We start from the raw sequence: 22,692 nt of genomic DNA on the forward strand, positions 1-22,692 counted from the left end.
CAAGGTGTTGAGAATACGACAATGAATGAAACAGACAAAAACTAAAACTTCCTGCCGTGGGGTGCTTCCATCGTCTTGGGAAACTCTTGTGTCTGGCTTCTTTCATGAAATGTCATATCTGAAAGATTCTTCCTGTGGTTTATTCCCGTTTATTGATGATTAGCTGTTTTATGAATTTACTACAATATGTGTATCCACCTGTTGATGGACATTTGGGTTTCCACGTTGGGACAGTTACAAATCAGGCTGCTGTGAACGTTTGTGTTCAAGTATTTTTGTGAGCATGTTTTCATTTCTCTGGAATACATCCTGGCTGTGGGATTACTGGGTCAGATGGTCAGTACATACATAAGCCATAAGAAATTGCCAAACCCTTCCCCAGAGAGCGGTCTTTCCGTTTCCTGCTGCCACCAGCCGTGTGTGAGAGTTTCAGGTGTCCCACATCCATGCCAACATGTGTGTCATTTGACTTTAGCCATTCAGCATCTTGTGTTGTGATGATTCATGGTGGTTTAATTTATATTTTCTCATCACCAAAAGCGGGATGGTCTTTCCAGGCTGCACTTTTGTGAAGTATCTGTTAGGCTTTTGCCCAGTTTTACTGTGGTGTTTGTTTTCCTATTGAGTTAAAGGGGTTTTTTATGTATTCTGTATACAATTCCTTTGTCAATGAAAAAATTATGTAAAATGTTTTCTCCCGGTGTGTGATTTGCCTTTTTAGTTTCTTAATGCTGTCTTTTGATGAGCAGGAATTTTTTTTTTAAAGATTTATTTATTTGAGAGAGAGAATGAACAGGAGGAACAGAAGGAGAGTTGACTCGGAAGCAGACTCCTCGCTGAGCACGGAGCCCGACATGGGGCTCGATCCCATGACCCTGAGAGCAGACCTGAGCTGAAACCAAGAGTTGGCTGCTTAACCCATTGTGCCACCCAAGCGCCCCCGGACATTTTAATTTTGATAAGTCTAATTTATCATTTTTTGTCTTTTACACATCGTGTCTGAGAAATCTTTGCTTACCTCAGTACAATAAAGATATTCTCCAGAGTTTTCTTTTATAAGTGCCATGGTTTTAGATTTTATGGTTAGGTCTGTGATCCATCTCAAAAGCACGTTTTGTGTATAATAGGAGTTATGGGTTTAAGTTTATTTCTTCCATACGAATATCCAGTTCTGGGGCGCCTGGGTGGCTCAGTCAGTGAGATGTCTGCCTTCGGCTCAGGTCATGATCTCAGGGGCCTGGGATCGAGTCCCGCATCGGGCTTCCTGCTCAGTGGGGAGTCTGCTTCTCCCTCTGTGCTGTCTCTCCCTCTCTCTCTCTCAAATAAATAAATAAAATATTTTTTTTAAAAAAAACAAACCAAAACAAAAAACCCCTGAATATCCAGTTCTTCCAGCACTGGTTTTGAAACAATTGTCTGGTCCTCCTCGAATGCCTTAGTGCCTTTACTGAAAGTCAGTTGACCATAGGTTAGGGTCTATCTTGAGATTCTCCATCAAGTTCTGTGGATCTGTTCTCATATCCCAGTACCACGTTGTCTTCTTAGTTGTAACGTTGTGGTAAATCTTACAATCGGATGGTTTAAATTCACCCTCATTCCTCCTCTCTTTCATGATTATTGTGGCTATTCTATCTTGCATTTGCATGTAAATTCTAGTATCAGTTTATCCATTTCTACAAAAGTCTGTACTGGAATGTTTTTAACTTTCCATTTTGAAATAACCCCAAATGTACAGAAGAGTTATGAGAAGAGTAATTATAAGTAATGCCTTATCTCTTTACGCAGGCTTGCCAGCTATCCTTTCGTCACATTTGAGTTATCATTTTCCCGGACGTATTTGTCATTTCCCGAGCCACTTGAGAACTGGCTGCATTCATGACGCCCCTTTCCCCTCACCCTTCGGTGTGCGTTCCCTAAGAGCAGCCATCTTCCCTCACAGAGCAACAGCCTCCAGTTCAGGGCGTTATGTGAGAACTGCCGTTCGTTCTCCAGTTTCTTGAACTGTCCCAGTAACGCTGTGTAGACCCCCTCCCCGGGACAGAATCCTCTCCACGTTGGCTTTAGTGTCCTTTAATCTGGAACGGTTTCTCAGCCTTTCATGACACGGAAATGTTTGATAAACGCAACGCAGTCGCGGTCCAGAACGTCTCTGAATTTGAATCTGGCCGACGTTTGTGATGTTCACGATTAGATGCTGAGTGTGCACTTCTTTCCTTCAAAGTGTGTAAGTGATGTTTCCTTTTCAGGGTTGTACAGCTGGAGGTACGGGTGTCAGTCTGCCCCTTACCGGTGCTCTCAAGTTTGCTCACTTGGTCATTTTCTCATTATATAGTTGTTGCTGTTGTTGTTGTTTTCCCATAACTTAAAGTCACTTGTGAGGAAATCCTGCTGGGATTTTGATGGGTGATGCTGTGCTTTGGGAGAACTGCCTCCTTAAAACCACTGACTGGTCCACCCTATGAATATGCTGTATGTTTCTATTTATGTAGGTTCTCTTTTCGTTCTCTATACAGTGTTTTGAAGTTTTAAGTGTGGAGGTCTTGTACACATTTTGTTAGGTGTATTCCTAAGTATTTCAACCATTTCTAAGTGTGTAAGTCAGTCAGTGCTATCACGTACATCATGTCGGGGGCGCCTGGGGGGCGCAGTCGTGAAGCGTCTGCCTTCGGCTCAGGGCGCGATCCCGGAGTCCTGGGATCGAGCCCCACATCAGGCTCCTCTGCTAGGAGCCTGCTTCTTCCTCTCCCACTCCCCCTGCTTGTGTTCCCGCTCTCGCTGGCTGTCTCTATCTCTGTCGAATAAATAAATAAAATCTTTAAAAAGAAAAAAAGTACATTCACATGGTGCAACCATCAACACACGCTCTCCAGAACTTTGCCATCTTCCCAAACTGAAACTCGGTATCTGTTAAACAATGTCTCCCCATTTTCCCTTCGCCCCGATGCATAGCAGCTATGATTCTACTTTCTGTCTCTATGAATTTGACTACTCTGGTGTACTTTAATGTTATTGTAAATGGCTTTTTAAAAGAGATTTATTCATTTACTAGAGAGAGTGAGTGTGAGCAGTGGGGAAAAGCAGCGGAAGAGGGAAAAATCCCATGCGGACTCCACACTGAGCACGGAGCCCTACATGGGGCTCGATCCCATGAGATCACGACCTGAGCCGAAACCAAGAGTCAGACGCTCAACTGACCGAGCCACCAAGGCGCCCCTGGAAATGACATTTTTTAAAAAATTGCATTTGCTCATTGTTACCTACAGAAATACAATTGATTGTATTGACCTTATTCTGTGGCCTTACTAAATCTGTATTAGTTTTAGTAGTTTAAAAATACATTCCTTAGGGTTTTCTATGCAAATTATGATATCAGGTGTGAGTGAAAACAGTCTTTTTCTTCCTTTCCAATCTATAAGCCATTTGTCTATATACCATTCATCTGTCTGTCTATCCATTAATCAGTCCATCAGTCTATCTCCTGACCTCCATGGCAATGTCAGCTAGAATTGGTAAGAGCAGACAGGTCTGTCTTTTCCGATGTCTATGGGGAAAATGTTCCCTATTTCACCATTAAGTAAAATGTTGTAGGTTTCTGATAGATGCCCTTTTTATTAGATTAAGAAAGTGATTTTTTTGGTTTGTTGAGAGTTTTGGTAATCAATGAGTGTTGACTTTTGTCAACTGCTTTTTCCCTATCAACTGAGATCACTACATGGTTTCCCTCTTTGTCTCTGTGTTTTCAGTGGCTGGTTTTTAAATGTTGAAAGAACCTTGTACTCTTGGTCAGCCCTGCTGGCTCATTACCCGTTGCTCTATTGTCTTTTTACTTCGTTGGGTCCAATTTGTTCTTGTTTTGTAAAGCAAGTTGCCCATTTGGTCAGGGGCATTTTGCTCTGTGAAGCCCTCGGACAGCCCTGTGAGGCATTTGTATCATCTGACCCTGTAAAATGAATTAGAAAGTATTTCTTATTCTTTTATATTCTGAAGGAGTTTGTGTAAAATTACTGTTTCTTCCTTAAATGTTTGACAGAATTCACCAGTTTCTATTATTTGGGGCTGGGGTTTTAATCATGGGAAGGTTTTTTTATTACGACTTCAGATTCCCTAAGACATTTAGGGCTATTCCGAGTTTTTATTTCTGTTTCCACTAGTTTTAGTGTATTGTGTTTTTCAAGTATATTTTTCTAAGTTATTGGATCTGTGTTCAAGTATTTGTGCATAATGTTTCCTATTATCTTTTAACATCCATAGAGTCTTTGGTGATGTATGTTTTCTCTTTTTCTTAATCAGTTTTTCTAGATATAAGCAATTTTGTTCATTTTTTTTAAGAACTTTTGGCTTTATTGATTTTTCTTTTATATTATTTTATTTAATATATCTATTTAAAATTTATTTTTTAAATATTTAAATTATTATATAAAATTATTTAAAATTAAATAGTAAAAATATTTAATATATTTTATTTTATTTTATTTCTTTTATATTGATTTTCTTTTATTTTATTTCTGTCCTCGTCATTACTATTTTCTAATTACTTCAGGTTTAATTTGACATTCTTTTTCCAGCTTTTTACAATATAAAACCTTATCTAATTTAAGCATTTAAAGCCATAAATTTCTCTTTAATTACTATTTTAGCTGCATTCCACAATTTTTGGCATCCTGTTTTCACTTTTCATATTTCATGTGAATTCCATTTAAACTACCATTTAATTTTCCTTGCGTTTTCTTTTTTGAACCCAAAGGTTATTTAGAAGTGGGCTGTTTAATCTTTGAATATATGCAGAGCTTCTAAATATCTTTTGTTCTTGATTTTTAATTTAATTAGATGTGATCTGAGATTTATGGTTCCAGTTCTTTTTTTTTTTTTTTAAAGATTTTTATTTATTTATTCAACAGAGATAGAGACAGCCAGCGAGAGAGGGAACACAAGCAGGGGGAGTGGGAGAGGAAGAAGCAGGCTCATAGCGGAGGAGCCTGATGTGGGGCTCGATCCCATAACGCCAGGATCACGCCCTGAGCCGAAGGCAGACGCTTAACCGCTGTGCCACCCAGGCGCCCCTATGGTTCCAGTTCTATTAAATTTATTGTGAGTTATTTTATGGCAAGAATCTGGTCTGTCTGGGTGAATGTGTCCCGTGCACTGAAACAGAGATGCTGTCTCGTTGGTATATTGGTTTACGAATGTCCATTAGGTCAAGGGCAGTGATCAGTGTTTCCACTGTTGTTTCTTCAGGAATTTTTTTATCTAATTTGAGGAACTGTAATTGTGGATTTTTCTGTTTTGTCCTCTAGTCCTGTCAGTTCTTGTTCATATATCTTGATGCTCTGATATCAGATATATTCACGTTTCTACCTTTCTGGTGAGCGGACCCTTCTGTTGGAAAGATGTTTCTGTTGAGCATGAAATTCCAGGTTCACGATTTATTTCCTCTGCTGGTGTGTGGAAGCTGTCATTCCGTTCTGCATTGTTTCTGATGAGGGGCCAGTTATTATTTGTCATGTTCCCCCTTTTCTGTTTATCTTAGGTTTTCAGCAGCGCGACCATGATGTGAGTGGGTGTGACGTCCTTGGTTGTTGTGGTTGTGGTTGTTTGTCATGCTTGCTCTTCCCTGACATTGCTTGTTACTGTTTTAAAATCCACTCTGGGAAAATGTTGGCGATTATTTCATCCAATCCTTTTCCTGACTCCTTGGGTCTCTCTTCTGGGATTTGATGGCGCATCAGTTAGACCCCCCTTGTACTGGCCCACGGCTCACTGAGGCTCTGTTTATTTTTTGTAAATATTTTAATCTCTGCTTCACGTTGGAAGTTGTCTTTTGACCTGTCAAGCTTACCATTTTTAAAAAATCTTTTAATCTAATCTGTTCATACCATCCAGTGAAGGGTTTATTGGGGATTATATGTTTTAGTTCTTCCATTCGATTCTTTTACAGTTTCCATGTCTCCTGAAATTACCCCTATCTTCATTACACTAGTTCTTCTGTGCACTTTCTTCCCACAGTTAGAACTCCTGAAAGCCCTGGTCTGCTGAGTCTGACATCTGGATCACCTTTGGGTTTGTTCTCCTGATGGGTTACACTTACCTGTTTCTTCACATCTGCTAAGTTTTCATTGTATACTCGACACTGTAGTTTCTACTCTAGATTTTGTTACCTTCCTCCAAAGAGTCTTTCGTTACTGCCTGCCTATTCGATTGCTGTCAGGTCACCTGGAACTTATGGAATTGAGTTTCAGGCTTTGTTAAAGTGATTTATCTCCGTTTACTCCCTGTGCTTTTGCTCTGTCCTCCATTACGCCAGAGAGGAAGCCTCCTCGGCGTCACTCAAGCAGACAGCCCGTTTAATACAGGCTGACCCTTTCATAAGAACGACAATTGTGAAAGTGATTTTGCCACTTTTTAGCAAAAAACTGCTTGCAGGGGAAGGTTACCTTCCTACACCGTGTGTAACTGCATTTGAATTTTGACATTGATTACTTTTCAATTTCAAGGGACCCAACTTCCCTTCAAAGATCATTCATTATTTGTATCCATGAATTTTTCTGTATTTTTCTTCAAACTAATTTTTATGTTTCACATTTATCACTGGGGGAAGGTGCCCATGAGTCCATCATCTTCTCAGCCCTTTGTGAAAAGCACTTTCTCTCCTTCCTCTGTTTGCTCTCAGTCACCTACTCCTTTCCTTGCTTTTTTTTTCTTTTTACACAATATTGTAGCTATTTATCTGTCTCCTCTCCTTGACCATGAATTTGTTGGTTTGTAAGTTTCTTCTTCCTCTGTGTCATCAAGCCTCAGATTAGCGTGTGGGGCATTGGGAATGTAGGAGAGATCCGAAATTGAATTTCCGTAACACTGATGGTCTGCGATTCGGTAACGTGTGTGTTTCACTTGTGTGGTCGAAGCAACTTACAGATGGCAGCTTCTGTCTCAGTGCTTTTCTTTGGTCTCCGAGGGACCTGTTTTACACGCTTTCCCAGCTCTGTCACTCTTCAGAGGTCCCAAACTACGCCAGGTAAAGATAAAATATAATTGTGCTTGAAACTAAAAGGTAATTTCTACTTGTTTTCTCACAAGTCAGAAACCTGAAGGATGTCATTTTCTAGACACTTCTGTTTGTGTTTTTGGACATTCTCTACAAGTCAGAGTAGAAGCCCACTGAGCTGAGTTAGCAACAGATCAGATGAGATGACGCCGAGCCCCTTCTCAGCATGTCTTCCCTGCACCCCCGTTGCTCTCCCGGTCCCAGGGGGCACCTGCCCAGTGTCCAGGGAGAAGCCCACAGCAAGGGACCGGGCCTTCTATGCCTTGATTCTTGAAGTGGAGAAAAGAAATTGCTCGCTCTTGTGGGGTCACCCCAAGGGACTGACTGCATCAGATCTCCCATCCCGTGCATTGGTGACGTTACACGGAGCGTGCGTATCTCTTTGATTTCCCTGGCGCGGTGGGCAAGTGCCCTGAGCCACCTGCAAACAGTACACGTCGCACACGCCCTGGGGCAGAGCTGACTTGCACCCTTGGTGCGTTTGGTAAGCGTGGGCATTGGTTTTAGTTTAATCAGCAGTTAACTCCAGCTCACAAAGAGAGAGAAAGGAGGGGGTCGGGTGTGTATTGTTAGCACGTGTGCTGGGCTAGTTAAACTATATTTAAGGAATCCTTGACCCAAAGAAATCATGGCCAAGCGAGCTTGCGAGAAAGGGCATCCAGCTCTTGTTGACACCAGAATCTCTTTGTTTAAATTATTTATGGCTCCAGGTTCCTTTCTTTGAAAAAGAGTTCCTGCAGGTGCCAAAGAGGGAGAGAGCCGGAGGCGGCCGAGAGGTGGCTGCCAGACCCTTTGTCTCCGCTGTTACGAGCGTCCAGATTTTATATTGGCGAGGGAGCTAAAATACAGATTTGTAAGTCCATTCGGTGAAATTGGATACAACACAGATTTTCACTGGGGGACAGTCTAAATCAGTGTAGGGTGGGATGACAGTGTTGGTAGGCTTAGGGGCCAGTTCCACGTTTGCTAGAAAACAAGTGACTTAATTACAGGCCCAAAGCACTTGTCAGCAGCTTGCCCCAGAGCTCCAAGCCCCTCTCCTTTGCTCCCAGCAGATGGCAGCCCTCTTATATCTGCTGTGGTCACGTCCCCTGTCCCCTTGGAGAGTCCTGAGTGCCCGCAGGAAAGCGTCTGGGTACTCAGAGTGCCTGATCTCATCAGCAGAAGGCAGGACTAACCGTTTCTACAGAATAGAATGTGGCACAGACCCCAGCGGGGCCATGTGTAGGCCGTGCAAAGGCCCTGGGGACGGAGTCAGACTGGGGGGCCTGGTGGGAGGGCTATGCTTTTGTGAGGCTCTCCGTCCATCCCCCATGTTTTTAAGTGTGGTCCGTGCCGTCTACATAGAACACTTCTCTGTCGTCTGATAAGAACATCTCCTTGTACAAGTTATTTGAAGGCCAGACTTTTGGTTGGGAATCCTGCCCCCTGCCTTGTTTCCCTCCACTGCAAAGATTTCTCTCGTGCAGTGTAATGGCTGAACACAGCTTCTGGATCATCGTCATCTTTGTCAAAGTCTTGCTCGCAAACAACAGAAGTTCACAGGGGTGCGCCGTAATGTCTCAGATGTAGTTCACAGGTAGGATGAAACATGTTCCTGGTGAGCGTTCTGTGTGTATTTGCTCCCATACACGGACGTGTACCCACCCACGTGTACGCCTCACATTTATAATCCACCTTTCACACTCCGTGGCTCCGCTCCCCTTAAAGATGCTGGATTTTTTGAAGTTCATAGATTTTATATTTTAGAGCAATTTGGGATTTCCAGAAAAATCGAATAGAAAGTATGGAGAGTTCTCACGGACCACCTCCCAGCATCCGCACCTACAGTTAGTAGCGTCTTGCATTGGCGTACTGGTTAGAACCGATGAGCCAATGTCAATGCCTAATCATTAGCCAGAGTCTTTTTTTTTTTTTTAAAGATTTTATTTATTTATTCGACAGAGAGAGAGAGACAGCCAGCGAGAGAGGGAACACAAGCAGGGGGAGTGGGAGAGGAAGAAGCAGGCTCATAGGGGAGGAGCCTGATGTGGGGCTCGATCCCAGAACGCCGGGATCACACCCTGAGCTGAAGGCAGACGCCTAACCGCTGTGCCACCCAGTCGCACCCATTAGCCAGAGTCTTGAGCATACGTTAGCTTTCACTGTTGGTGTCGTGCATGCTGTGAATTCGGACGACAGACTCTTGAACAACATGGGGATTGGGACGCCGACCCCCTGAGTGGTGGAAAATCTGTGTGTAACTGACTCCTCAAAAACTTGACTACTAGCAGCCTTACCGATCACATAGCCAATTAATGCATATTTTCTGTGTTGTATGCGTTATATACTGAATTCTTGCAATAAACTCGGCTACAGAAAAGAAAATGTTATTAAGAAAATCCTAAGGGGGAGAAGGTACATTTATCATACTCTCTTGCATTCACTGAAAACCAATTGCGTGTAAATGGACTCATGAGGCTGAAACGTGGGCTGTTCTAGGGTCAAACCTATAAAGACATGTATCCACCATTATATTATTATAGTATCACGCAGACTAGGTTCCCCGCCCTGAAGTCCCCGGTTCTTCGCCTGCTCAACCCCCGCACCACCCTTCCAACAACTCCTGGCAACTGCTGACCTTTGACCGTCTCCATAGTTCTGCCTTTTCCAGAATGTCAGGTAGCGGGACTCGTACAGCACGTGCGCTCTTCAGAGTCGTACTTCACTTAGGATCGTGCGTGTAACGTTCCTCCGTGTCCTTCGGGCTCGTCTGTGTTTGGCACTGGATACTGTTCTGTCTGGACGCACCGCAGTTGATTTGCCCGTTCACTTGCGGAAGGACATCCTGGGTGCTTCCGAGTTCTGGCAATTACAAATAAAACTGCACTAAGCATTCGTGGGCGGGTTTCTGGTGGGCCGGGGCGCTCAGTTCATTTGGGTCAATACCAAGGAGCGAGATGACCAGATCGTAAGACGCTGGATTTGAAAAGGAAAGAAACAGCACCACCCAGTGAGCTCACAGACGGTGTCTTCCCCAGAGACGACTACCACGAGGACGGCTTCTGCCAGCCTTACCGGGGCATCGCGTGCGCGCGCTTCATTGGCAACCGGACCATTTACGTGGACTCCCTCCAGATGCAGGGAGAGATCGAGAACCGAATCACAGGTAGGAGCCCCACATCGTTGTCGTGAGACCGTGAGCACGCGTGCGGCTGCCTGTCTCCGCGCAGACCGTCCCCCTGTGCATTCGTCATTTCCTACCTCGGGCAGTCGGTCCCAGTTCCGCGTGTCTTGGACGGAGAGTCAGGGAGCTTTGATAGAAGCGGTTGGGACTGCCACCAGGGTTACCCTCAAACGTTCCCATTTGTGCGTTCACTCTAGCAAGCGTGCTTAATTGGGTCCATCACATGGGTCCGAGGTCCTGAGATGTCCTGTCCTCACTGCGTCGCCAGGGCCTCCTGTCCCCGGGCTGGCCACACCGCAGGGAGGCTGGTGCCCCTGCACTCAATCACTTGACGTTTTTGTTCTGCCTTCCCTGACTCTTGCCCCTTCGCGGCCTTGCGCTTGGTTGAAAGGTTCACAGTCCTGACGTCAGTGTCGGGGAGAGAGGTTTGCAGGCTGTGGCAAGCGGGGACGCTGTGCGGACCACCGACGGTTAGCATTCAGGTCCCAGGAGCGGTCGGGTTTCCAGGGGCCTGCTTCACGGCGTGGGAAACGGGGCAGATCGCTCGGCAGGCAGAGGCTTGCTCTCTGTCTCTTCAGGAGTTCCCATTTCTGGTCGGCTGTCAGTCCGCAGTGCACTGACTTTTACACGCTGATGGGAAGGTCATCTTGGGGGAAATCCTTTGAGAAGTAAGAAAATGAATTTGACCAGAGCCCATCTCTGCTCTCCCCACAAACACACACGTTTTTCTCTCCAGACTCTGTAAGGAACGAGGGAAATCTTGCGGAGATGGCGGGTGTCCCCGTGCACCTGGGTTCTCCACACGATAGTTCCAGACCCCGGCTGCCCCATAGGGCCACCTGCCCACCTCTGATGCTGGGCTCCCCAGGACACGTGGTGGGATTTAAGGAGAGCTTGCAAAAAAGCACCGCCCTGGTGAGGGGCAAGAGTGAGGATGCTAGGTGGGCACTCACAGAGATGTCATTGACGTGTCCTTCTAAATCCAGCTCAGCCCTCCCTTGCCTTTCACCTCAAGCTGGAGGGTCTAAGGTCATGGCCATGCAAGGATCAGCCTGGCTGGCCCGTGGTTCCGGAGCCCCCAAGGACAAAGCGAGGTGTCCAGTGAGAAGTAGGAGGACGGCGTCGTCCAATAGGAGAACGTTTTGGGAACATTGGTATCTGTCATTGGAAAAGCTTTTCATGCCATCTAGAGCAGAGCTGCTCAAACCTTTTTGACCACAAGATATAGAAAAATGTGTGCTTTACACGTTATCATTTCGTATACCCACACCTGTGTCTCAGAGAAGCGACACAGGTTCCAGGAAGCAAAAATCATCCTTAACAAAAGCAGTGTGCTTGGATTTTTCTCCTCAGTTCTCTTTCATTAAGGGAAAGAGCCGGTTATAGCCTTAATATGAACCATGCATTCAGACATCCCCTGTTCTAATCATCTTGTAAAATGCTATAGCCGCAGCCTCCAGAATTTTGCGTCCCACTAGTTGACAAACCCTGATTCCAGGCACAGGACTGTCCCTGAGTTCTGTCTTCAGGAGTTGTTTGAAGCTTTCACCAACTCCGCTATCCGAGGAGACTGATTGTACAGCAGTTTTTAGACAAAAGTCTAGAACGAGGATCTCCAGGTTTGTGGATTTTAGAGACAATGAAGTCGAAGTTGCTCTAGACTGACTGGCTTGTGGTTTAGAGACTGTCGGTTGTGGAGATGTTCTGTCTGGGTGGGGAGCATGCCTGTCAGAGCTCCTTCCCAGGACTCCGGAAGCTTCCCAGGGAATGGGCCCCAAGAGGCCTTCAGGTGACATGTGGGAGTGGACAAAGGCAAGGACATGAGTTGTTGGACCTTCTGGGTACCCAGAACCGTACTTTGAGAAGTAAGTCCTTATGTGCTACGTTCTGAGGGAGGCAAGGGAAGAGGGGAGACCTTTAAAGGGTCAGCTATGACACTCTATTGGTTAATTACCCCAAAAGAAATGCCAGGTTTGCTTTCTTAGACCATCTTTCCGTGCCTGGGGGTCACAGCCCACATCATGACGGCCCTCCTGATGGTCACCAACTCCATAATGGGACTGACCTGGGTTCACACCTGGTTCTTGAGCCATCTCCGAGAGACCCTGCACCTAAACCTCTTACCTCTCTGTTCCTCAATTTTAATATTGGCCAGAAGGGACCAGGAGGAGTAAGGACCATGTATTCATCTCACAAGCTATCTTAGAGGCTCGGTTTGGGCTTCCAGCCCCCAGGGTGTGGCCTCAACAAATCACTTGACAGATAAAGACACAGGACCAGAAAGGACTGAGTGACCCTCTGTCCTGTAGTAAATGACGGGGCAGGGCCAGAACTGGGCTCCCACGCCAGCTCATCTAGTCCCCCAGGCGGCTCTGGGTGCTCCGAGGTCCCCCTGGATAATGGGTGCCTGCAGCGCCACCTGCTGGCCGCACTGGGCACCTCACGGCACGTCATGGGTAGAGTGGGCGTCCCAGGGACTGAAGCCCAACGTGTTGTTTTCTCCTCATATGCACAGGGTGTGTGGGCAGAGGGGCCTCTCTTTAGCTGTCCCGGGTCAGATCCTTGCAAGCAGGGCCTTCGCAGGTCAAAGTGGGTGGGCCTCCTGGCAGGGGGCATGCTGGCTGATGCCTGCCTTTGAGCCCTGATGGCCGAGAGAGGGGGACCGTGCCCTCCTGCCACACGCACCGCTGTTCCCGCCCAGCCCACAGCTCCCAGCCGCGTGCTCTCTCCACATCTGACGTCACATTCATTCCTCTCACACTCTATTCTGTGTCCTACCTCGAAAAAGCAAACCAGCCGACCCTGGCTCCAGGCCCTCCTGGCTCGACCTGCTTCTCTGCTCCCTTTCTCACAAAGCACCCCCATCCCTCTCCCCCTCTGAACACCCTCCAGCTGTCTGCTGGCTCTCCCTCTCACCCCTGCCTCTCCCACCGTCTTCTTAACTCCTCCTGCGGCTGCATTTCAGAGGGCGGGTGGCCCATCTGTGGCCTACTGTCTAACCCCTCTGGGGCCCCCTCCCACCCACCCCCTGCTGAAGCCTCCCCAGGCTGCCGCGTCTGCCCGCAGGCCCACAGGACAGGGATGGCAGAAGACCGGAGCTCCGTCCTCGTGCTCTTTTCCAGCCCCCGCTTCTCGCCGGCACTCAGCCCCATTGCTCTACCTACCGCCCATTGCTCGCACAGCCCAGTTCCTAGCGGAGCCTTCGGAGGTGGCTTTCGGGTCTGAAATCTGAATCTTCCTGTGATGCAGGAAGCATCTAGCTGGATGAGATTCTGGGCCTGGTTTTCCTTCTTTCTTGTTGCACTTTTGATGTTTGTAAGTGAAGCCCTGGGACCAGAGACTTTCTATGTCTGGTGCAAATCAGGGCAGCTCGTGCTCCCTGGGGCCTGCTTGTGTGAGAGACTTTCTGGTGTGCAGAGGACAGGGTGGAGGGTTGGAGGGCCCTGATGGGAGGGGAAGGGGAGAGAGGGGCGGGTGCGAGTGAGAGAGGGGGCCAGGCGCTCTGGGCAGGGGAGGGACACCTGGCTGGAGATGGGGCTGGGTGCACCAGGTCCGGCGGGATGTGTGTGGGGGCTTCAGATGGGGTTTAGGGGCCCCAGAGCAGGTGCCCACCCACCCTAACGCCAGTCTCACCCCCCGCCCCCCGCAGCGGCCTTCACCATGATCGGCACCTCCACGCACCTGTCGGACCAGTGCTCGCAGTTCGCCATCCCGTCCTTCTGCCACTTCGTGTTCCCGCTGTGCGACGCGCGTTCCCGGGCGCCCAAGCCCCGCGAGCTGTGCCGGGACGAGTGCGAGGTGCTGGAGAGCGACCTGTGCCGCCAGGAGTACACCATCGCCCGCTCCAACCCGCTCATCCTCATGCGGCTGCAGCTGCCCAAGTGCGAGGCGCTGCCCCTGCCCGAGAGCCCGGACGCGGCCAACTGCATGCGCATCGGCATCCCGGCCGAGAGGCTGGGCCGCTGTGAGTCCTGCGTGCACGCGCCCCCTCCTGGCCGCGGCCGGGCCTGTTAGAGCCCCGGGGCCCCAGCCGCTGTGGGCGCTCACGGGGGGCTTCACACTAGGGCTTTGGGGTCCGGCCGCTGAGTCCCGGCTGTCTTAGGGACTGGTGTGAGTCACAGCATCGTTGGGCTTCACACTCCACTTCTCTTAAGATGGGCGTCATCTCCGTGCTGCTGCAAAAGCCTTTTAGCAGCGGGAGCAGAGGCAGGGCCAGCTTCCAGACTTGCCCTGCGATCCCTGAGCATCTCTCAACTCTGACTGGATCAGGGTCGCTGCCCCTTGAAGGGGAGGGACGAGGGAAGAGCTCGCCTTCCTCCCAGGCTCGGGACTCCACTCACTTCTTTGGTGAGGCTGGGGGTTCTCAAAGCCCGCAGGGCTCCTCACTGGGCAGTCAGAGCCTGGTCTCTGGGCTCCTGGCTTGCACCCAGATGCTGGCTGCAGGGCTCACTCCAGGTGGCCCTGGACACGTTGCTTAAGTACCAGTTTCCTCCTATTGCACGGGGATAGTGACCACCAATCTCAGAAGGTGGAATGGAGATTAAATGAGTTTAGACAGTGCTTAGAATTGTGCCCGCTCACGGTAAGCTCCGCAGAACTGCCGTGGGACACACGCACCCCGGGGCTGGCTCCCAGAGTGCTCTGCGTTCCGCTGTGGACCACGGAGATGCACACGGTGTCCTCGCTGGCAGCAAAGTGGGTGTCTGAGGTTGTGGGCCTGGGCGTTTACCTTCCCTCCGGTCAGCCCGGCTCTGCTTCTAGAGCCAGCGAGCGTGAGGCTGGGGTGACGCCCTCATTCTGCAATGGAGGTGCCTGGCGGGTCCCAAAGGTGCTTTCACGATCATGGTATAACTTCGGATGGGTATTCTTCCCCACATGTGTCCCCGGATGCCCCCTCACCCCCCAACTTAACCTCTGGGCTTGGGGCTTCATGAAGTCATTACTTTTAAATGCTGCTTTTCTTGGAAGTCAAATCGTTTGGTCTTCCGGAAATAACGGTTTGGGTACATGCAGGCAAAGTGGTGTTATTGTCTCTTTCTGGAGGAGTTGGAGAGGGGTGCTCTGTGCCCCCCTCCCCCCTGGAGGAGGGCTGCTGCCCCTTCCCGTTCGGCCTCCTCACGCATCTTTCTCTCGCAGACCATCAGTGCTACAACGGCTCAGGCACGGACTACAGGGGGACGGCCAGCACCACCAAGTCGGGACACCAGTGCCAGCCGTGGGCCCTGCAGCTACCCCACAGCCACCACCTGACCAGCGCAGCCTTCCCCGAGCTCGGAGGGGGGCACGCTTACTGCCGCAACCCCGGAGGGCAGATGGAGGGCCCCTGGTGCTTCACGCAGAATAAAAACGTACGCATGGAACTGTGTGACGTTCCCTCTTGTAGTATGTATTCTCTCTCTCTTTTTTTTAAAGCGTTAACTGTTGAGTGCACTTGTGATGGCTTGGGGCCCCGGGCACTGGCGCTCCCACAGCTCCCCCGTTGCGCCGCCCTGATTATTGGTTTTGAATAGAGCCGTTGCGGGTTCTAGAAGTAATAGCTGGTCGTTACGGGACCTTTTAAATTAGAGAAACGTGTGAAGAGTCATGTGCATCTCACCCCGAGTTTCACCACGTGGACACTGCTGTTTAGGGTTTGGGGTCCCTCCGTCAGCGCTTTTCCTGTGTGTGGTCCTGGGATGGTCAGTTTGGCGTCTGGTTTCTCCATCAGTATTGTCATGTAGTGTTTCCCAATATCGGGGAAAGTGCTTCCTGCCACAGCCACAGCCCTCGGCCTGGCACCTGGCGCTGGGGACCGACACCTCCCGCCCCTGCCTCCCGCTGTGCCAGTTTGCGCAGGTGGACACGGCAGAGCGAGGAAGAACAGAGCTTTAGTCTTGTAACCAGTTTCCCTGCAGTGACTTTGTTACATCACGCACAGAACAGAGTGCAATGAAGGGTCGCAAACTTTACAAGCGTTCCTATTTCTGTGTTGAGACCACTTACGCTTCACCCACTCCCGCCGGCCTGGGTCCCCAAGACAAGGTTGGCTGCCTACTGAGTCTTACATTTTGGACCCTGGAGAAAGTGGGTTGCTGGACCATTATGGAGAAGAGAATGAGGAGAGATTCAGGGTGGAGCAAAGCCAGGCTCGCCGTGCTCCCCGAGCCTCCTCCTGGCGGCCCCAGGGCCAGGCGAGCCTCCTCCTGCGGACGCTAGCAGTGAAAACTGGCATCCGTCACCTCCTGGCAGTAGGACTGGGCAGTTCCAAATCTGCCGCTCCTCTTAACCCAGCACAGGTCCTAACACAGATCTTCGAGAATGTGTGTTCACTGCAGGACTAAATTTCAAGAATGAAGAGTGTCGGGAGATTATCATAAAGCTACTTCGTGGATTGCTACAGTTTTCTAAAACAAATTTCCTGCAAAGAAGGATGTCCGTGATGACCTGTTGGGGAAAGAAGGGAGCTGTAGGGCAATCGCTGTGTTATTCCTCCTTGCTTTTCTCCCCCCACCCCCTCTGTCTGCGCCCCCCTCCCTCCCCTTCTCTGTCTCCTTCTTTGTAAAGGAAAGGTGTGTGCGTGTGTGCACACATGCGTGTGTGTGTGTGTGCACGCATACACATAGGCACCTCCATGTTGTGCATGACGTTTTGGAACGATACACCCCAGACTTTCAGCAGTGATGTCCCGTGGCCTACAGAAGTGTTCAAACAGAATACATTTTCGCAATGAGCAGTTACCACTTTTGTAATTAAAAATAAATCAAAACATTAAAAATACGTAGGCTGTTCGAACTGGCAGTTCTAGGAACATCTCATATTGCAAAAAGCTTTGCGGTTCGAGGGCAGAAATGCTAAGCGTACGTGGTGCAGGATCACTGTGAGCGGCTGAGGAAGAAGCAGGCGGAGTGCTTCCCGGCAGGGGTCGGGTGATGACGGACATGCATCCGGAGCGCGCGGAACTGTGCGCGGCCCCCGGCAAGCGCCCGGGGCTGTCTGTCCTCCTTGGAGCCTCGTCCCAGATGTATTTATTATTCTGCCACAAAACCAGCGGCCGGGAACTATGGAGGCTACAATTGCGTTTGAAAAGAATTACACTTAAAATCCTGTTTTAAAGAACTCTGTGAAACTGTTGCTTCTGTATTTCAAGAGAGCTGAATGAATGTCGTTTATTTCACGCTCACCTTAAACTGGACATAGAAATGGGAACGCCAGCCTATTAGCAGTGGTATAGTCTTTGGTAAATGGGCTGTTAGGAAGAGTCACTCCAGTTGTCAATAAGCTTGGTACCTGTTGCTGGTTTTGAAAAGATAATGATAAATGGTCGCACGATGTTTGGACGGTGCTCACATCTCTGACCTGGGCCTGAGGGGCGTGGAATCTCCCCAGAGAAATGACCCGGAGCCTCCACTGCCCCTGCGGCTTCTGGAACATCTGCCTCTAGGCTGGGTCCAGGGGAGTTCTATGGTGGTGTTTGATTTCCTCTGCAGCGGGGACTGAGCTGGGGGGTGGGGGGCGCTGGCATGGGGCTGATGGGACAGACAGACACTGGGCTTGGGACAGTGCTGCGGCCCAGTGCGCCCCCTGTGCCTGTCTGGGAATCCTGTAGAGGGAGACAGAGCATTGCTCCTCGCTGTGAAAATCGTAAAGCGCCTGGAAGCCTCAATCTGGACATCTCGCCCCCACGTTTCCAAGCACGCTGTGGCCCTGCGGCGAACTGCATTGGGTCAAACTCGAGGCTACCAGTGCTCTTTTAATCCAAATGCATTTTGAGTTATTATCTTAAAAGAGTATGTGTTCATCACACAAAAAATGTGCAAAATCCTAAAATGTTGCAGGAAAGGGTCCTTTCTCCTCCCAGTACCTTGGTTCTCACTGCTGTAAGGGCCTTAGCGTCCTTGGGTTTCTGAGCTGTGTGTTCCCGATTGACTCCTTGGTGACAGTTTCGGATTGTGTCTCATAAACGTGCAGCGGGAGGGGTGTCTTTCGGTACGTTACCCTCTCCTAGCTTTGGCGTGCCATTTTGCCCCTCATGCAACTCCTGGGATCGTCCCCTTGTGCTTGAGTATTGCAGTTGGGGGAGGGCTGGCGGAGAACTTGGAGTCGGAAGGGGGGATGTTTTCTAAACCGTCGGGGACCTTGCTGTTCACAGGCCCCCAGGACAGCAGCAGGATGGGAATTCTGTACATCTTGGTTCCGAGCATCGCGATTCCCTTGGTCATCGCGTGCCTTTTCTTCCTGGTCTGCATGTGCCGGAACAAGCAGAAGGCCTCTGCGTCCACACCACAGCGGCGGCAGCTGATGGCCTCGCCCAGCCAGGACGTGGAAATGCCTCTCGTCGCCCAGCACAAGCAGGTCTCCTGCGCCTCCAGGCACAGCCCCTGCCTGGAGATCGCTTGCCCCGACGTTCGGGTTCTCGACACTCGATACTCGACACATAACCATCTTAAACTGCCCTTTATTCTCCCGCGTCTTCTCTAAGACATGTCAGGACATCTGTGTCCTTAGGAAGGAAGTGGTAGGCGCATCGGAATTTCCCATCCCACAGTCTACGGCTCCTCCCTCCACCCAGACCGGTGCAGTAGCCAGAGCCCGAAGGAGCCGTCCTGCGTCTGCAGGGCTGCTGCTCTCCCCACAGGAGAACCAAAGGAAAAGGGCTCGGATTGGCCCAGTGTGTGAGGGCCCTGCTGGCTCTTATAAGGGACGGGGGCCTGTTTTCTCGTCAGTTTGGAGTCGGGTTGGTTTTGCTTTGCTTTGATTTTCAGGGAAGGGTGGAGCAGCAAACTTAGAGGGGAGGTAGGACAGGCCACGCCCTTCCCCCACCCCCCTACCCCCCGCCCCAAGAGCTCTTAGGACAGCGGTAACACCCTGAGATACAGCACGGGAGAGCGTTTGTCCCGGCCTGCCGGGCTTACAGAAGGGACATTTACATTACTTGTAAGCTTTGGGGGAAAACATTCCCATCTGGGCTCTGAAGGGGGTCTTCCAAGCTGGTCGGGGGAGAGTGGACTCACCCAGCTCTGTAGCCAGCAGTCGCTGCGTGTTTGCTGGGGGCCGTGGGGGTGGAGGGTGAGGAGATGCAGAACCCCCTGCATCGGGGAGCCTAGGAGAAGAACAGGGCCGGGCACACAGAAGGGGCGGGCGGATTGGATTGATTTCACCCTGTGGTGCTTCCATCATAATGTGTCTAATCAAGAAGAAGCAGTGAGATGGGCCCATTGAGGAACAGCTGGAAAACAGCTGGCCTAGACTCTGCAAGTGGGAGAAATCGGGGGCAGCACACTGCAGGGTTCAAGAGAGACAGGTTGGGTCTCACTGTGACGCAGTGGTGCCTGGGCCTCGGCGGGCCACATAGCGGAGAGCAGGAGGAAGGGCCCTGGGTGGGGGACGCAGCGGGGAGAGTGCCGCGGTGCCTCCGGGACAGAGGAGCCCAGCTTGGCTGGGGGTGTGTGTGCGTGTGAACAGGTGTGCACACATGGCCTGCGATGGTATCCCTGGCGTATTTGGGGGGGACATACTTTGCAGCCTGGTTGGGACACGCTGAAGTTTTTCAGGCAGCCTCCTGGTGTCAGAGCGAGTTTAAGAGCAGAGAGCGGGGTGCAGGGCAGGCTGAGCCTGGGGTGGGCAGGACTGGGGGTCCTTTGCTGGGCTGTGTTGGCGGGCGTCCCCGGGGCTGCCCCCCTGAGCCCCCCCTCCCAGCTCCCCAGATTGTCCTTCCCCTGTTGTGGGAACAGACGTATTTCACTGGGGCTTTTCTTCTTGGCAGGCCAAGCTCAAGGAGATCAGCTTGTCGTCGGTGAGGTTCATGGAGGAGCTCGGGGAGGACCGGTTTGGGAAGGTCTACAAAGGTCACCTGTTCGGCCCGGCCCCAGGGGAGCAGAGCCAGGCCGTGGCCATCAAGACGCTGAAGGACAAAGCGGAGGGGCCGCTCCGGGAGGAGTTCCGGCACGAGGCCATGCTGCGGGCTCGGCTGCAGCACCCCAACATCGTGTGCCTGCTGGGGGTGGTGACCAAGGACCAGCCGCTCAGCATGGTGTTCAGCTACTGCTCGCACGGGGACCTGCACGAGTTCCTGGTCATGCGCTCGCCGCACTCGGACGTGGGCAGCACGGACGACGACCGCACGGTGAAGTCCGCCCTGGAGCCCCCCGACTTCGTGCACGTCGTGGCGCAGATCGCCTCGGGCATGGAGTACCTGTCCAGCCACCACCTGGTCCACAAGGACCTGGCCACCCGCAACGTCCTTGTGTATGACAAGCTGAACGTGAAGATCTCGGACCTGGGGCTCTTCCGCGAGGTGTACTCGGCCGACTACTACAAGCTGATGGGGAGCGCACTGCTCCCCATCCGCTGGATGTCCCCCGAGGCCATCATGTACGGCAAGTTCTCCGTGGACTCGGACATCTGGTCCTACGGCGTGGTGCTGTGGGAGGTCTTCAGCTACGGCCTGCAGCCCTACTGCGGCCACTCGAACCAGGACGTGGTGGAGATGGTTCGCAGCCGGCAGGTGCTGCCTTGCCCCGACGACTGCCCTGCCTGGGTGTACGCCCTGATGATCGAGTGCTGGCACGAGTTCCCGAGCCGGCGGCCCCGCTTCAAGGACATCCACAGCAGGCTCCGGGCCTGGGGCAACCTGTCCACCTACAACAGCTCGGCGCAGACCTCGGGGGCCAGCAACGCCACGCAGACCAGCTCGCTGAGCACCAGCCCCGTCAGCAACGTCAGCAACGCCCGCTACGGGGGGCCCAAGCAGAAGGCCCAGCCCTTCCCACAGCCCCCGTTCATCCCCATGAAAGGCCAGATCAGGCCCATGGTGCCCCCTCCCCAGCTCTACATCCCCGTCAACGGGTACCAGCCAGTGCCGGCCTATGGGGCCTACCTGCCCAACTTCTACCCGGTCCAGATCCCCATGCAGATGGCCCCGCAGCAGGTGCCCGCCCAGGTGGTCCCCAAGCCTGGCTCCCACCACAGCGGCAGCGGCTCCACCAGCACGGGCTATGTCACCACCGCGCCCTCCAACACGTCCATGGCGGACCGGGCAGCCCTGCTCTCAGAGGCCACCGAGGACCCGCAGAACACCCCGGAGGATGCGGCCCAGAGCCCCGTGCAGGAAGCGGAGGAGGAGGAGGATGGCTCTGTCCCGGAGACCGAGCTCCTGGGGGACAATGACACTTTGCAGATGGACGAGGCGGAGGTCCAGCTGGAAGCCTGAGGGGCACAGGGCCGCCGGGCACTCCAGGGGAGGCTCGAGCCTCAGGCACCGGGGGGGGGGGGGGGGGGCTGGTTTGCGGTCTCGCTGTGCAACATCTGCTCCTCTGTGGTCCTCTTGTGCACGGAGCTGCGGTTGGAGGGTCTTGGAGCTGGTGGTGCCTGACCAGGCGGGGTGGTGGCCCAGCAGGATGCATGGTGACCGCCTACACTGCCTGCTTCCCTGAGGGAGACCGGCAGTGAGCAGTGCCTGCGCTTGGCGGGAAAGAAGGTGCCGCCTTCCCTCCACCTTGCGTGTCAATCGGCTATGGTACAACTTTGGAAAACGGGCCTGTGGTACAGCCGTGAGATTCCCGGCAGCCGGCCTGTTTGAGGATGGAGACCTGCTTTCTCCCTGCCGCCCCTGCCAGTGACCGTCTCCCCACTGCTGCCACCCGGGATTCTCGGGGACAGGACGCTGCCGCCCGCCAGGGTCCCATGAGCACGGGGCTTCTGAGATGGGAGTTGTGTGTGCCTTCCGTGAAAATGTGCCTTAAAAGAAACCCATGCCATTTTGTATTTTTGTGAAATGATTCTAATTACCCTGCATGTGTATTTTGCCCACTTTTCTGGAATTCAAGGGCAAGTGTTTCTTGGGTTTGGAATGTTAGGAGCACTGTTGTACAGAGCACAGTATTGTTATTTTTTCTTTAGAGTCCTGTACAGAGCGGAAATGTAATTTATGTGGTGGTGTATGCCATTCTCCTTGAAGTATTGTGAGCTCAGTAATTTAACTGTTTACGTGACCCACTTTGGGACTCCGCCTGATCGTATTCTGGTTGGCTTGTGTTTGTACCATGTGCAGGCGAGGTCCGTCCATTTCAGAGCTGGCGGGAGAGAAGGCTCACAGGCCGGCGCACCGATCGATCTCACTTGTAACTCCCATACCTGGTGTATCCAATAAAGTGAAACAGAACTTTGGGTCAGCTCTCTGCAGGGTGCGAGGATGGCAGAGCCGAGGTGCCGCCTGACCGAACAGCGAGGGCGTGGGCTGAGTGCCGTGGGTGTGGGTGTGGGCATCTCGTCTGGGACCAGCAACTCCGTTTGAGTGTGAATCTATGCTGGCAAATGACGGAAACACGTCCCATTGCGTCTCTGTTAGGGTCTCGGGGGCGAATTAATTGCAGATGATGTGAAGTTGGTCTTTGGTTTTAACCTCTCTCCTCTGCGGTTCCCACGGCCCCTGACAGTTTTAGATCTAGAGCCTGGCCCTTCCCAGGGCCCTGGGGCAGGGCTTGATGGTGGGGAGGTGAGTCAGTGA

At 51.5% G+C, this 22,692-nt stretch overlaps 1 protein-coding gene across 1 annotated transcript in view; it reads left to right on the forward strand.

Moving 5' to 3' along the window:
- The window catches only part of ROR2 (receptor tyrosine kinase like orphan receptor 2), a 189,729-nt gene extending 167,377 nt beyond the window's left edge, over positions 1-22,352 (forward strand). Inside the window, exons 5-9 of the mRNA XM_040620319.1 lie at positions 10,063-10,190; positions 13,858-14,172; positions 15,345-15,590; positions 18,337-18,539; positions 19,951-22,352. Coding sequence (XP_040476253.1) covers positions 10,063-10,190; positions 13,858-14,172; positions 15,345-15,590; positions 18,337-18,539; positions 19,951-21,396 — 2,338 coding nt within the window. The 3' untranslated portion in view covers positions 21,397-22,352. The remainder of the gene's footprint in view (positions 1-10,062; positions 10,191-13,857; positions 14,173-15,344; positions 15,591-18,336; positions 18,540-19,950) is intronic.
- Positions 22,353-22,692: the final 340 nt, after the last annotated feature.

Source organism: Ursus maritimus, unplaced genomic scaffold, assembly GCF_017311325.1.
Source record: "Ursus maritimus isolate PB19 unplaced genomic scaffold, ASM1731132v1 scaffold_34, whole genome shotgun sequence".
NCBI classification, from domain to species: domain Eukaryota; kingdom Metazoa; phylum Chordata; class Mammalia; order Carnivora; family Ursidae; genus Ursus; species Ursus maritimus.